The following is a 16,533-nucleotide window of genomic DNA, read 5'->3' as shown; positions in this document are numbered from 1 at the left end:
GTAAGGCTGTCAGGAAGAGGAAGCAGATGATATGACGACATTACAGTCAACAGGTTGAGTATCAGTGAAATAGTGGTGCAGAATCAAAAGGGGTAGTGAAAATAGTACTCAAAACGTTATATCTCAATGCGTGCAGTGTAAGAAATACTGTGGATGATCTTGTTGCACTTTTACAGATTGTTGGGTTTGAGGTGGCCATAACTGAATCGTGGATGAAGGATGGTTATTGTTAGGAGCTGAATGTCCAAGGTTACACATTGTATCAGGGGGATAGGAAGGTAGGCAGAGGGGGTGGCGTGGCTCTGCTGGTAAAGAATGGCATCAAATCAGTAGAAAAATGTGACATAGGATCAGAGGATGTTGAATCTTTCTGGGTTGAGTTAAGAAACAGGGTAAATAAAAGGACCCTGATGGCAGATATGTACAGACTTCCAAACAGTAGCTAAGATATGGACTACAGATTACAACGGGAAGTAGAAAAAGCATGTCAAAAGGGCAACATTAGGATAGTTATGGGAGATTTTAGCATGCAGGTAGATTGGGAAAATCAGGTTAGTAATGGATCCCAAGAGAGTGAGTTTGTTGAATGTCTGTGAGATGGCTTTTCAGAGAAGTTTGTCGTTGAATCTACTAGGGAATCAGCTATACTGGATTGGGTGGTATGTAATGAACCAGAGGCAATTGGAGAGCTTAAGATAAAGGAACCCTTAGGAGCCAGTGATCACAGTATGATTGAGTTCAACTTGAAATTTCATAGGGAGAAAGTAAAGTCTGACATTGCAGTATTTCAGTGAAGTAAAGGAATTACAGTGGTATGAGAGAGGATTTGGCCACAGTAAATTGGAAGGAGATGCTGGCAGAGATGACAGCAGAGCAGCAATGTCTTGAGTTTCTGGGAGAAATGAGGAAGGTGAGGAATAGTGTGTTCCAAAAATGAAGAAATACTCAAATGGCAAAATAGTACAACCACAGCTGACAAGGGAAGTCAGAGCTAATGTAAAAGCAAAAGAGCAAAGTAAAATAGCAGGAAGATAGAGGATTGGGAAGCTTTTAAAAACCTACGGAAAGCAACCAAAAGAATCTTTAAGAGGGAAAAGATGAAATATGAAAGCAAGCTAGCAACACTGTCAAGCTGAATATAAAAACTTTTTCAAGTATATAAAAAATAAGAAAGATAAGAATGGATGTAGGACTGCTAGAAAATTAGGTCGGAGAAATAATAACAGGGGGATAAGGAGATAGCAGATGATCTAAATGAGTATTTTGCATCAGTCTTCACTGTGGAAGACACTAGCAGTGTGCCAGATGTTAAATGGTTTGAAGGAAGAGAAGTGAGTGAAGTTACTGTTACAAGGGAGAAGGTGCTCAAAAAGCTGAAAGACCTAAGGGTACATAATTCACTATCATAAAGTCTTGCACGACTCTGATGAAGGGTCTCAGCCAGAAACGTCAACTGTTTACTCTTTTCCATAGAGGCTGTCTGGCTTGCTGAGTTCCTCTAGCATTTTGTGCATGTTCCTTGGATTTCCAGCATCCGTAGATTTTCTTGTCTCTTAAAACACCTTCCTGTCCCACAACCCTTAGTGAGAGGTACAGAAAGGGGTTTCTGTGGCAGCAGGCGAGATTTAAGGATGGTGTGTTGCCTCCCTGGTGCCGGGATCCAGGATGTCACGGACCGATTGCAGGGAATCCTCAAGGGTGAAGGCGAACATCCGGAAGTGGTGGTGCATGTCGGCACAAATGACGTGGGGAAGAAGAGGAAAGACATTCTACAGCGCGACTTCAGAGAACTCGGAAGAAGGCTGAAAAGCAGGACTTCCAGGGTGGTTATCTCCGGTTTGCTTCCAGCTCCCCATGCTGGAGTGGTCAAGAACAGGGAGATAATGGATCTGAATGTGTGGCTGAGGAACTGGTGCAGGAAGCTAGGATTTACATTCTTGGACCACTGGGGTATGTTTCAGGGTAAGGATGAATTGTACAAAAGGGACGGGTTGCACCTTATAAGCGGGACACCAGCATTCTGGCAGGCAGGTTTGCCTCTGCAACACGGGTGTGTTTAAACTAAGTTGTGGGGGGGAGCGGACGAACTGGAAACATAAGGATGGAGTTAAAGGGAAAGTGAGAATAAGAAAAGTTAAGAAAGACAGCAGAATCAACAGAGCAGAAAGCTCAAGAAGGGATCGTACAGTATGGCCAAGTGAAATAGGAATTGATATGGGAGGTGAGGGGAGTAATGAATTAAAAGTATTGTATATGGATGCACGGAGTATAAGAAATAAAGTGGATGAGGTTGAGGCACAGTTGGAAATTGGTAAGTATGATGTTGTGGGAATAACAGAGACATGGCTTCAAGTGGACAGGGCCTGGGAAATGAATATTCAAGGGTATACGTCCTACCGAAAGGACAGACTGATGGGCAGAGGGGGAGGGGTGGCTCTGTTGGTGAGGAATGATATTCAGTCCCTTGTGAGGGGGGACATAGAATCAGGAGACGTAGAGTCAGTATGGATAGAACTGAGAAATTCTAACGGTAGAAAGACCCTAATGGGAGTTATCTACAGGCCCCCAAACAGTAGTCTGGATGTAGGGTGTAAGTTGAATCAAGAGTTAAAATTGGCATGTTGCAAAGGTAATGCTACAGTTGTTATGGGGGATTTCAACATGCAGGTAGACTGGAAGAATCAGGTTGGTACTGGACCCCAAGAAAGGGAGTTTGTGGAGTCTCTCCGAGATGGATTCTTAGAACATCTTGTACTGGAGCCTACCAGAGAGAACGCAATTCTAGATTTAGCGTTGTGCAATGAACCGGATTTGATCAGGGACCTCGAGGTAAAGGAGCCATTAGGAGGTAGTGACCATAATATGATAAGTTTTAATCTACAATTTGAGAGGGAGAAGGGAAACTCGGAAGTGTCAGTATTACAGTTGAACAAAGGGAACTATGGTGCTATGAGGGAGGAGCTGGCCAAAGTTCAATGGAACAATACCCTAGCAGGGATGACAGTGGAACAGCAATGGCAAGTGTTTCTGGGAATAATGCGGAAGGTGCAGGTTCAGTTCGTTCCAAAGAGGAAGAAAGATCCTAAGGGGAGTAAGGGGAGGCCGTGGCTGACAAAGGAAGTAATGGACAGTATAAAAATAAAAGAGAAGTATAGCATAGCAAAGACGAGTGGGAAGCCAGAGGATTGGGAAACTTTTAAAGAGCAACAGAAGGTAACTAAAAAGGCAATACGTGGAGAAAAAATGAGGTACGAAGGTAAACTAGCCAAGAATATAAAGGAGGATAGTAAAAGCTTCCTTAGGTATGTGAAAAGGAAAAAAAATATTTAAGACCAAAATTGGGCCCTTGAAGACAGAAGCGGGTGAATTTATTACGGGGAACAAGGAAATGGCAGACGAGTTGAACAGGTACTTTAGATCTGTCTTCCCTAGGGAAGACACAAACAATCTCCCAGATGTAATAGTGGCCAAAGGACCTAGGGTAATGGATGAAATGAAGGAAATTTATATTAGGCAGGAAATGGTGTTGGATAGGCTGTTGGGTCTAAAGGCTGATAGGTCCCCAGGACCTGATGGTCTGCATCCCAGGGTACTTACGGAGGTGGCTTTAGAAATTGTGGATGCATTGGTAATCATTTTCCAGTGTTCTATAGATTCAGGATCAGTTCCTGTGGATTGGAGGGTGGCTAATGTTGTCCCTCTCTTCAAGAAGGGAGGAAGAGAGAAAACAGGGAATTATAGACCGGATAACCTAATGTCGGTGGTGGGAAAGATGCTGGAGTCAATTATAAAAGATGAAATTACGACACATCTGGATAGTAGTAACAGGATTGGTCCAAGTCAGCATGGATTTACAAAGGGGAAATTGTGCCTGACTAATCTTCTGGAATTTTTTGAGGATGTTACTATTAAAATGGACAAGGGAGAGCCAGTGGATGTAGTGTACCTGGACTTTCAGAAAGCCTTTGATAAAGTCTCACATAGGAGATTAGTGCACAAAATTAGGGCACATGGTATTGGGGGCAGAGTACTGACATGGATTGAAAATTGGCTGGCTGACAGAAAACAAAGAGTAGCGATTAATGGGTCCCTTTCGGAATGGCAGGCGGTAACCAGTGGGGTACCGCAGGGTTCAGTGCTGGGACTGCAGCTGTTTACAATATATATTAATGATTTAGATGAGGGAATTAAAAGTAACATTAGCAAATTTGCCAATGACACAAAGCTGGATGGCAGTGTGAAATGTGAAGAGGATGTTATGAGAATGCAGGGTGACTTGGACAGGCTGGGTGAGTGGGCAGATGCATGGCAGATGCAGTTTAATGTGGATAAATGTGAGGTTATCCACTTTGGTGGTAAGAACGGGAAGGCAGATTATTATCTAAATGGAGTCAAGTTAGGAAAAAGGGAAGCACAACGAGATCTAGGTGTTCTTGTATATCAGTTACTGAAAGCAAGCATGCAAGTACAGCAGGCAGTGAAGAAAGCTAATGGCATGCTGGCCTTCATAACAAGGGGAATTGAGTATAAGAGCAAAGAGGTCCTTCTGCAGCTGTACAGGGCCCTGGTGAGGCCACACCTGGAGTACTGTGTGCAGTTTTGGTCTCCAAATTTGAGGAAGGACATTCTTGCTATTGAGGGAGTGCAGCGTAGGTTCACAAGGTTAATTCCCGGAATGGCGGGACTGTCATATGTCGAAAGATTGGAGCGACTGGGCTTGTATACTCTGGAATTTAGAAGGCTGAGAGGGAATCTTATTGAAACATGTAAGATTATTAAGGGATCGGACACACTGCAGGCAGGAAGCATGTTCCTGCTGATGGGTGAGTCCAGAACCAGAGGCCACAGTTTAAGAATTAGGGGTAGGCCATTTAGAACGGAGTTGAGGAAAAACTTTTTCACCCAGAGAGTGATGGATATATGGAATGCTCTGCCCCAGAAGGCTGTGGAGGCCAAGTCTCTGGATGCTTTCAAAAAAGAGATTGATAGAGCTCTTAAAGATAGCGGAATCAAAGGTTATGGGGATAAGGCAGGAACTGGATACTGATAGTGGATGATCAGCCATGATCACAGTGAATGGCGGTGCTGGCTCGAAGGGCCGAATGGCCTACTCCTGCACCTATTGTCTATTGTCTATAACCCTATTCTCTTGAGTGCCTGCTTTGTCTCTAAAGGGAATCATATTTGAACACTTACTAAGTAATCTGCCTTGAAAGCAGTGTGGTGCAGGAACTTTTGTCAAACACTAGCTAAGAATATCTGATTGTGGGAATTTTTTAGTGGGTCCAGGTAAATATTACCAGGTGCCAGAGTTTGAAAATTCTCGCTAACTAAGGAATATTGGATAGTTATGCAGATATCAGGTTGTTCAAATACTTGCTTCTAACATTTGTTTGGGAATGAAATGATGAGAATAAATGTGAGTAGTAATGATTAACATTTTATTTTATAGATATGATTAACAATGTCTGAGGCAGAAGGTAACACCAAGGATGATATTTCAGCTGCAATAGAAAATGTATCAATTGAAGATGGGTCCAATACAGCAAATGGAAATAGCACAAGAATTTCAACAGATACCATATCTTCTCAATTGAGTGATCCTTCGGAGTATGATCTCAGTCATGTCCCAGTTGATGATAAGAGCTCACATCAAGAAATTGTACCCAAGACTGGGGCTGTGGATGAGCGAAAACAGAGTGGCCTGGAAGAAGCAACTTTATCAGAAGATCCATTGTCCACTGAAGAGTCGTTTAAGGCTATATCCACTGAAAATAATGAGGTTATAAGTCTTGACACAGAATCCAGCAGACCTCAGATATTGGACGCACATACACCAGCAGAGGAAAATGTCACAGAGGTATGTGATGTGTTCAAAAGATAAATTATAAGTAATCAGAATAGAACCAGTTTTTAATACCAGCTAGGTGGCTAAAGTCAGATTCTGTTCAGGACACATTCATATTATGTCGTCACTGATTCTTCTTCTGCAGCGGGTTTCAGAATGGCTACAAATGTGTTTGCTGATGACTAAATATTATGCAAACTCTGGTTGTGCAAGTTATTTTATAGCTGTTAAATTATCAAATAAATATTTAAATAAATTATTGGTGTAGTTAAGTTTGCACTTAGTATGCAATACAATTAGTTGTTCTAAATAGCCAACATATTGAGTATCTCATGCAATGAAAAGAAGTTCCATCATGTTTTTCACAGTTAAAGTTTGATTTATATTATGGAATATTAGTTGCTAAACATCTAAAGGCTTGTTTGGCTCTTTGATTCAATCCAGAACATTGAAGTTTTTAAATACGCCCAAACAATGGCACATAGTTTGGGAATAATTCTATAGGTTCCTTATAATAGTAGCATGCTTATTAATTTTATGGAGGTAAATTCTGTTAACTAAATAATGCTCTCATAAGCAGGTAATTTTGTTTTCTGCCACGTATTCAATCCACCCACCACCCCCTTCCCACACCTCTATGATAGAATGGGTTGCAATCCTTGGGTGTTATCTCAGACTTTAACTATTTCAAGTAAACTACTTTTCTTCTTTCCAGATTTGTCTGTACTTTTTAGCTTTAAATGTTTAATCTTTCTCTAGTTCCTATTTGTTATGTAATTATTATCTTGACAACTTTGATCTGTGTCACATTGCTTTTAAAACATTCCTTTTTCTCTCATCTCTGCAATTTAAGAAAACTCAATATTAGGCAAAAGTGTCCATTGATAAAGGGATTCAGGGTGTATTCAGAGGAATAGTAGATTTGAAGAGACAAACTTCCTCATCTAATCTAGTCATGTCTTAATTTGTTAAGTATTTGTGTTTAGTTTTCAGCAGTATTATTGTGTAGTTATCAGGGCAGAAAAGATACAGTTTTCTCCTTCTTCCCTTGTCAAATATGTTCACAAATACCAAATGCTTGACCAGCATCTTCTCTGCCTACTTATGTTTGCAGCAGTTATTGAATACTTGTTGGTGATGCAGAAATTCTGACTAAGGACCTTAATAAATAAGAATTCCTTATACTGTGATGAAATTCCCTTACTTGAGTTAAATGTATTTATTAATTTAGAGCTACGACTTGGAACAGACCTCTCTCGCCCCTTGAGACGCGCCACCCAGTAACTCCAGCTTAATCATGGGACAGTTTCCAATCTGCAGTTAATCTACTAACTGGTACAGTTTTGGACTGTGGGAGAAAGTCAGAGCACCAGGAGGAAATCCACTCACACTCTGGAAGTAACATAGAAACTTGCTTACAGAGGACGCTGGAATTGAACTCCAAACTCCAATGCCCTGAGCTGTAATGGTGTTGCACTAACCCCTACACTACCATGGTGTCAATGACCTTAAAGTAATATCTAATATCATGATACCCTTCACTTCCTCTATCCGTCAACACTCCAAGCTTAGGTTATAATGGTGACCAGTGCCAACCTGCTAATGATCCAGTAAGACACAACTTTTGATGACTGATCAGATCATCCTTCCCTGACTGTAGTACTTTCATGGCCGAGAGGTCTTGATTTTAAAATAAAACCCCACCAATCACGAACAAAACTAGTTTCATTTAATCTAACATTGCCTTGTAATCTTTCATTTTTCCTTCCATCTCCTTCCCCACCGACCTTGAGCAAATGGACTTCAGCAATTTCCTGTCTCCTGTTAAAAATCACAATCCTGAACTGGATTCCTGCTGGTCAAACACTGGTGTTGTGCTTGCAGTGGTGTTCCAGGAGGCCAAGTAATTTCACTGGAGTTACCAACCTATTATGAGGCTACATTCCAGATGAGAAATTATAAAAATATTTCCCCGCACCTATTGTTAAAACCACCGAACTCCATATTCATGTGGAATGGCACATGTAGCACTGCCATCATTCTGACATCTAGCTGCAACTTCCTCAGTGCTTTCTAACAAAGGTTTATGACTACATTTTATATTATATTACATTATGAATATTTTATGCCTGTGGCCTGTTGAAATCCATAGGATCAAATGCACATTTTTCGGAAACCTGGGTTTAATCCTTTACTCTAGTCCAGATCTTTTGCAGTTTGCACATTCTCCATTTAACTGCATGAGTTCCTCTGGGTGTTCCAGTTTCCTACTGTGTCCCGAAGATGTGTAGGTTGGTAAATTAGTCGGCCATTGTTAAATTCCCCAGATGTGTAGGAGAGCAGTAGAATCTGGAGAGAATAAAGAAGAATTCCTTCCACAGGAGTGTAAATGTGTGCTTGGCAGTGGACCAGAGTACCCTTTTCCATCAGAATCAGATTTATTATCACTGATGAGTTACATAAAATTTGCTAATTTGCAACAGCAATACAGTGCAAAGCCAAACAATTAGTATAAGTTGCAAAAGTAGGTAGTGCAAAATAGAGGAATAAAGAGGGAGTGTTCATGGGTTCATGGACTGTTTAGATGCATGCTACCATGCAAGTGGAGAGCATCTGTGACAGTAGAGTGCTTTCAGATCCAGAACTGAGAATTGTTGAGTGATTGCCATTTGGTAATGCTTAAAATGGTGCTGCAGGAACATTAGAGCAGTTTTTCTTGAGATATGACTGTTTATAACGTGCAGGTCTTCATTGCAACAAGCAGTAAGCCCATAACCGTTGACCGTCACCCACATAAAATGGATTTCATTATATACCAGACATCTCACCTCTCCCAGAAGTTCTGGGAGTCTCCCGCATATTAATAGTGGCTCCCTGATGCCTGCAAATTATATACAATATCCTGGAAATCAGTTTTTTTGAGAGCGAGCGAGAGAGAGAGAAAGCAAGAGAGAGCGAGAGCGAGAGAGAGCGACTATGAGAGAGAGAGTGCGAGAGAAAGAGAGCGAGAGAGCGACCACGAGAGAGCGACCATGAGAGAGAGCGAGAGCACGCCATGGGAGAGTGTTCCAAAAAAAGAAAATATAAAACGTACGTCACTCCAGACTACCCTAAAGTGTACCCCTGCCTAATAGGGGTCAAAAATAATGACCGTGTTGCTCGCTGCACTGTTTGCAACAATGACTTTGCTATTGCCCATGGTGGGTTAAGACTGTAAAAGACATGTTGAGGTGAGTTTAACAGGTGTCATTCGTTCATTAGCATAGCTAACGTTATTTAAACTAGCTGGCTAGCTGCTAAGGAGCTACTCTATTGCAGACATCCCACCTCTCCCGGAAGTTCCAGGAATCTCCTGCAAATTGTTGGTGCTACCTCCCTGAAATGAGATTTTGCAGGGTGGGATGTCTGGTATACTGACATTTATGATCAGAGACCAGGATTCTGCAGAAGCATATTTGAGTATAAAATTTTTCACTGACCTGAATGCCTTTAAATCTGCTGTGGAACCTTGTCAAGTGAGTGCACGTTTGAAAAATTGGCTAAGATAACCGGTAACAATCATTTTATTAAGATGGGATTTCATTACATGTTGAGCCATGTCAAATGATCTCAAATAAAAATCTGATGCTGCATTGGGTAAACCTTTTCTATCGTGGATCAATTTTGCAGATTTCCCTCTCAAATAAAAGTTCTTGGGGATCCTGGGGAGCTTGGGGAAAATCTCTGATTTCCACAGCTACAGCAACCGTTGGTGAGTGTTATGGTTGTTATTCATTGACTGGAAAATGTAAATGTTAGTTGATTATGAATAAAACAAAATCTGCAGATGCTGGAAATCCAAGTAACAATACAAAGTGCTGGGGAAACTCAGCAGGCCAGGCAGCATCTATGGAAAAGGATACAGTCGACATTTCAGGTTGTTTTTTGATTATATAAGTTTCCAGAGGAGAACAATTACTTTACAAGTTAACATATGAATGAAATGTCTCAAAGTAATGGGAATTCAAATTGTACTCAATGTTTCATATACAGATAAGTTGAGCATAAAAGATTAGGAGCTAGGAACTTGCGTCACCTGGTAGTCATAATAGATGATGCAAGACAGCTATATGGATTGGTAAATATACTTGTTGATAAGATTATGGAGATGAGGAATAAGCCTTCAATTTTTTCACCTATAGTTAAAATTAATCAACTGTTGGTCCCTCAAACAATATGACCTTTGATTATTCCAAATCGAAATTAATATTGTGTTATATCGTCAGTAAAGGGCTTTGATTGGCTTGAGTCTAGACTGGGAAGGGGTGTCATAGTTATAGCTGATGAATTGTAGGATGAGAAAAAATATTTTGAGTTTATGAATCTTTGGAATTCTGGTACCTTCTACCTGAGAGTGATCTGATTAAGATCATTGGATTCAATCACAGTGGTATTGAAGGAGCATGAAGATCGGACAAAAAGGTAGGGCTGATGTGGAAGTTCCGCGGTGATTCTTAGTGAAGGCCATGCTTTTGAGCTTTGTTGGTTATGCTTGCTACTTCTTTATTTATTCTGAAAAAGCCTTATTTTAGTATGTGCCTCAAATAATTTAACACTTAATTGTAGGTCATGGATTGAACACTGTGAAGGAAAAGGCAGAAGCATCTCTCAAAATACATGGTGGTGCCCCCACTTCTGAGGAGAGGAAACTAGCTGAGACAGATGAAGTTGCCTTAGCATCAGGTAGCTGAAAAATAACCAATTTTTTTTCTCTTTGCTGTTCTGTTCTTGATGTCACTTATTTCTTCTTTATGATATTTAGTACCTTTTTCACCCATTTTCTGTACTGAGTCAATGTCTTCAGGGTGTAAGGTGCACTCATGCATGGGACTTAGTTAACTAATTCACTGAGGAGCAGGAAAGGAAGAGTTAAATTCATGGAGCTTAACACACCAGAAATTCTTCTAAATTTTTACCCATCTTATTTCATCTGTAAAATATACTTGTCAAAGTTCTTGAACTTGATGAAGTAGCATATATTGTGCTGTTACCTTTTATGTAGAGTCTAGTTCTATAGTTTTTCCAATTATATTTAATTTGTACTGATTCATGATTCTAGTATTTGTCAACAAAAGATGACGAGGAAGCAGTTTATGAGGTCTTTTAAAGTTTCAGTGAGATTTTTAGTTCAGGCCAACACAGAAGTGTAGCAGTTAGCACAACACTTTACCGTGCCAGCTGTAAGACCAGGGTTTGACTCCTGTTGCTGTCTGTAAGGAGTTTGCACGTTTTCCCTGTAACTGTGTGGGTTTCCTCTGGGTGCTTCAGTTTCCTCACACATCCCAAAAAGATGTAAAGTTAGAGTTAGTAAGTTGTGGACCTGCTGTGTTGGCACCAGAAGCGTGGTGACACTTGTGGGCTGCCTCGCACAATCCTTGCTGATTTGATTTGATTTGATGCAAACAACATATTTCACTGTATTTTTCAATGTACATTTGGCAAATAATGCTAATCTTAATCTTATGTTTTCCTTTTTCCACCAAAAAATTATTATTTCAGAAAGCTTGCACTCCATACTTAACCCACTTCCTCCTCATTGATAATTGCAAACTGACGCTACTTTTATATCTTTACTAAAATAAATAAATTCAATCATTTTTGCGCAGCTCTAATTATGACATATATTAGAGTTGTTGTTGAATCCAAGTTAAACTCCACTCTTGAAACATAGACTGTAATTTGGGGAGGGTTGATGTCTTCATTGTCAGCACATCTCGTCAGTGTTTGAAACTAATCTAGTTACTGACCTGGGGAAATGGGTATCAGAAGCAAGTCCTAGATAAATTGGTATTTTCCATTTCTAGCTACAGATTGATCCAAAATCTGTACAAATTGACAAACCTCCAAAAAGTGAGCAATATGTTTGTACTGGGATTAAAACTCCCTGTTTTATTAATAAGAATCACACAGATCTCTGTCACATTGTATGGTAGATTAAACTGGCAGAAGATAGGATTTTGGTGATACGCTAGTTTTTTCAAGGTCATTGTGACTGGCTTTGACGGTTTGGATGTATTCAACCATAGTATAACTTGTTAATAAAATAAATATTACATGCTATCCAATAGTGATCTGACCAGGACTGGAGTTTGTTTGAACTGCTGAACATTCTAATTTTGATTTCAACTTGGGGCTCTGACAAATGATAGTTTAGTAGAAGTTGTGTGACCTCCTGGTGACGAATTTAAAAAGCAAGGTCTATCCAGTATAGAATAGATTGCTGGGTATTTATAATATTTTTATGTAATCGTATAAATCCATCAGATAGTAGAATGTGAGCAAGTGAACTATAGAACTTCTCAAAGAGCTACAAGATATTTATTGTTGTTTTTGGTAAGAGGAAAGCCAACTAATAATTGTGTTTGGTTGCATTTTAGTGATAATGACAGATATTAATGAGAGAAGTTCTTTAATGAAAGATGTCAAGTTGAAGTTTTCACTTCCAATAATGTGCATCAGAGATGAAAGCATTTTGAAAATAAAGTTGACTGGTACTAATTTAATTTTATGCTATTCCTGGTGTCAAGCAGGAAGAAGTTCAGAGAATGAAATAGAGGGGGATTTCAGCTTTATTACGGGATTAATCTAAGAAATGAGATACAATTTTGTGCCCTTTTGTTCCCAAATAACTGTTTTTAGTATATTTTTAATTTCCCGGTTAGATACACAAGAAGAAGCACATTCTGCAGATGTGACACACTCTTCTCCCACAGCTGGGTCTCGTGGCATGTTGTCAACCATTTCTAATGTAGTTCACAGCACGGTAAGACAAGTCAGACACTTAATTAACATGGGCAGCCAGTATACTTGGCATTACTTATTTTTAATTATACTTATAAGATTCATTAACATGCTTGGCATGAAGGAGTGAATGAAAATCAAAGTACAACAGAAATTATAAGCAAGTGTGGCCAGAATTGAATCCAGATAAGGAGAAAATGTCTTTTTATCTGAGTGCACTTGACGTTTGTAATAAGATGGAAGATGCCAGAAACAGTAACAAATGCAAGCTAGTTAGGAGTGGGAATTCAGTATTCCAGGTCATTCATGTTCCAGAAGGAAAGACGGAAAGTGAAAGGGGATGAGGTACCAAAACAGAAAGAGTCAATGTAGTGGATCATGATGTGGTATTGGCTACATTGCAAGTAAGGAATAGCTGGGGGGGAGAAGACTTGGATAGGAATAGTCTATAGGCAGCCAAAATGTTCCCTCCCCTGGAATCATAGTCACAAACTACTACAGCACGGAAACAAGCTCTATGGCCCATCTAGTTTGTGATTAACTATTAATCTGCTTAGTCCCGTCGACCTGCACCTGGGCCATAGCCCTCCATAACTCTCCCGTCCATGTACCTATCCAAATTTCTCTTGAGTGTTGAAATCAACCGGCATCCGCCACTTCGCCTGGCAGTTTGTTCCACCACCCTTTGAATGAAGAAGTTTCCCCTCATGTTCCCCTTAAACATTTCAGCTTTTGCCCTTAACCCATGACCTAGTCTCACCCAACTCAGTGGAAAATGTCCACTTGCATTAAGCCAATCTATAGCCCTCATCATTTTGTATACCTCTGTCAAATCTCCCCTCATTCTCCTACGCTCTACGGAATAAGGCCCTAACCGATTCAACCTTTCTCTATAGCTCAGGTCCTCAAGTCCTGGTTACATCCTTGTAAAGCAAAGCATAAATGGGGAGTTATGAGAAGGTAAATACATTCATCATGGGTAACTTTAGTCAAACTGGCAGGACTACTATGGAAGAGGTATTTGTGGAGTACATCACAGATTTTTTTTACAGTGGTATATTATAGAACCTCACCAAGAACAGGCCATTTTAGTTTTGGTCTTGTGTAACGAGGTGTGGGGGCGGGGGGGGCGAGGGGCTGGTGGTGATAAAGGATCTTGTACTTGAGAATTTCTAATGGAGTAGTGATTATAACATGGTAGAATTCCAGGTAGAGTTTGAGGAGGAAGACCTGCGATCCTGGCCATTACAGAGACTTGGCTGGCACCAGGGCAGGAATGGATTCTCAATATTCCTGGATTTCAGTGCTTTAAAAGGGATAGAGAGGGCAGAAAAAGGGGAGGAGGGGTGGCATTACTGGTCAGGGTTACTATTACAGCTACAGAAAGGGTGGGTAATGTGGCAGGATCCTCTTTTGAGTCAGTATGGGTGGAAGTCAGGAACAGGAAGGGAGCAGTTACTCCACTGGGGGTATTCTGTAGGGCCCCTGGTAGCGGCAGAGATACAGAGGAGCAGATTGGGAGGCAGATTTTGGAAAGGTGCAAAAATAACAGAGTTGTTATCATGGGTGACTTTAACTTCCCTAATATTGATTGGAACCTGATTAGTTCCAAGGGCTTAGATGGGGCAGAGTTTGTTAAGTGTGTCCAGGACAGATTCCTGTCACAGTATGTGGACAGGCCGACTAAGGGGAATGCCATACTAGATCTAGTACTAGGTAATGAACCGGGTCAGGTCACAGATCTCTCAGTGGGTGAGCATCTGGGGGACAGTGACCACCGCTCCCTGGCCTTTAGCATTATCATGGAAAAGGATAGAATCAGAGAGGACAGGAAAATTTTTAATTGGGGAAGGGCAAATTATGAGGCTATAAGGCTAGAACTTGCGGGTGTGAATTAGGATGATGTTTTTGCAGGGAAATGTACTATGGACATGTGGTCGATGTTTAGAGATCTCTTGCAGGATGTTAGGGATAAATTTGTCCCAGTGAAGAAGATGAAGAATGGTAGGGTAAAGGAACCATGGGTGACAAGTGAGGTGGAAAATCTAGTCAGGTGGAAGAAGGCAGCATACATGAGGTTTAGGAAGCGGGGCTAAGATGGGTCTATTGAGGAATATAGGGAAGCAAGAGAGGAGCTTAAGAAGGGGCAGAGAAGAGCAAGAAGGGAGCATGAGAAGGCCTTGGCGAGTAGGGTAAAGGCAAAAATGTGAAGAAAACAAGGATGACAGGAGAGAAGGTAGGACCAATTAGAGATAAAGGTGGGAAGATGTGCCTGGAGGCTGTGGAAGTGAGCGAGGTCCTCAATGAATACTTCTCTTCGGTATTCACCAATGAGAGGGAACTTGATGGTGAGGACAACATGAGTGAGGTTGATGTTCTAGAGCATGTTGATATTAAGGGAGAGGCGGTGTTGGAGTTGTTAAAATACATTAGGACTGTTAAGTCCTCGGGGCCTGACGGAATATTCCCCAGGCTGCTCCACAAGGCGAGGGAAGAGATTGCTGAGCCTCTGGCTAGGATCTTTATGTCCTCGTTGTCCACGGGAATGGTACTGGAGGATTGGAGAGAGGCGAATGTTGTCCCCTTGTTCAAAAAAGGTAGTAGGGATAGTCCGGGTAATTATAGACCAGTGATCCTTACGTCTGTGGTGGGAAAGCTGTTGGAAAAGATTCTTAGAGATAGGATCTCTGAGCATTTAGAGAATCATGGTCTGATCAGGGACAGTCAGCATGGCTTTGTGAAGGGCAGATCGTGTCTAACAAGCCTGATAGAGTTCTTTGAGGAGGTGACCAGGCATATAGATGAGAGTAGTGCAGTGGATGTGATCTGTATGGAATTTAGTAAGGCATTTGACAAGGTTCCACACAGTAGGCTTATTGAGAAAGTCAGAAGGCATGGGATCCAGGGAAGTTTGGCCAGGTGGATTCAGAATTGGCTTGCCTGCAGAAGGCAGAGGGTGGTGGTGGAGGGAGTACATTCAGATTGGAGGATTGTGACTAGTGGTGTCCCACAAGGATCTGTTCTGGGACCTCTATTTTTCATGATTTTTATTAACGACCTAGATGTAGGGGTAGAAGGGTGGGTTGGCAAGTTTGCAGACAACACAAAGGTTGGTGGTGTTGTAGATAGCTTAGAGGATTGTCGAAGATTGCAGAGAGATATTGATAGGATGCAGAAGTGGGCTGAGAAGTGGCAGATGGAGTTCAACCCGGAGAAGTGTGAGGTGATACACTTTGGAAGGACAAACTCCAAGGCAGAGTACAAAGTAAATGGCAGGATACTTGGTAGTGCGAAGGAGCAGAGGGATCTGAGGGTACATGTCCACAGATCCCTGAAAGTTGCCTCACAGGCAGATAGGGTAGTTAAGAAAGCGTATGGGGTGTTAGCTTTCATAAGTCGAGGGATAGAGTTTAAGAGTCACGACGTAATGATGCAGCTCTATAAAACTCTGGTTAGGCCACACTTGGAGTACTGTATCCAGTTCTGGTCGCCTCACTATAGGAAGGATATGGAAGCATTGGAAAGTGTACGGAGGAGATTTACCAGGATGCTGCCTGGTTTCGAGAGTATGCATTATGATCAGAGATTAAGGGAGCTTGGACTTTACTCTTTGGAGAGAAGGAGGATGAGAGGAGACATGATAGAGGTGTACAAGATAATAAGAGGAATAGATAGAGTAGATAGCCAGCACCTCTTCCCCAGGGCACCACTGCTCAATACAAGAGGACATGGCTTTAAGGTAAGGGATGGGAAGTTCAAGGGGGATATTAGAGGAAGGTTTTTCACTCAGAGAGTGGTTGGTGCATGGAATGCACTGCCTGAGTCAGTGGTGGAGGCAGATACATTAGTGAAGTTTAAGAGACTACTGGACAGGTATATGGAGGAATTTAAGGTGGGGGGTTTTT

General features: G+C 41.3%; 1 protein-coding gene across 2 annotated transcripts in view; it reads left to right on the top strand.

Moving 5' to 3' along the window:
* fam114a1 (family with sequence similarity 114 member A1) overlaps positions 1–16,533 on the top strand; it is a 45,896-nt gene that overhangs the window by 3,251 nt on the left and 26,112 nt on the right. For both annotated transcript variants that reach the window (XM_063042150.1, XM_063042149.1), the window contains exons 2-5: positions 5,453–5,860; positions 9,518–9,599; positions 10,454–10,570; positions 12,550–12,650. In XM_063042150.1, coding sequence (XP_062898220.1) covers positions 5,465–5,860; positions 9,518–9,599; positions 10,454–10,570; positions 12,550–12,650 — 696 coding nt within the window. In that variant the 5' untranslated portion in view covers positions 5,453–5,464. The remainder of the gene's footprint in view (positions 1–5,452; positions 5,861–9,517; positions 9,600–10,453; positions 10,571–12,549; positions 12,651–16,533) is intronic.

Source organism: Mobula hypostoma, chromosome 3 (genome assembly GCF_963921235.1).
Source record: "Mobula hypostoma chromosome 3, sMobHyp1.1, whole genome shotgun sequence".
In the NCBI taxonomy this organism is placed as follows: Eukaryota; Metazoa; Chordata; class Chondrichthyes; order Myliobatiformes; family Myliobatidae; genus Mobula; species Mobula hypostoma.
Note: the sequence above shows the minus strand (reverse complement) of the source record. Positions and strands in the feature narration are given on the sequence as shown.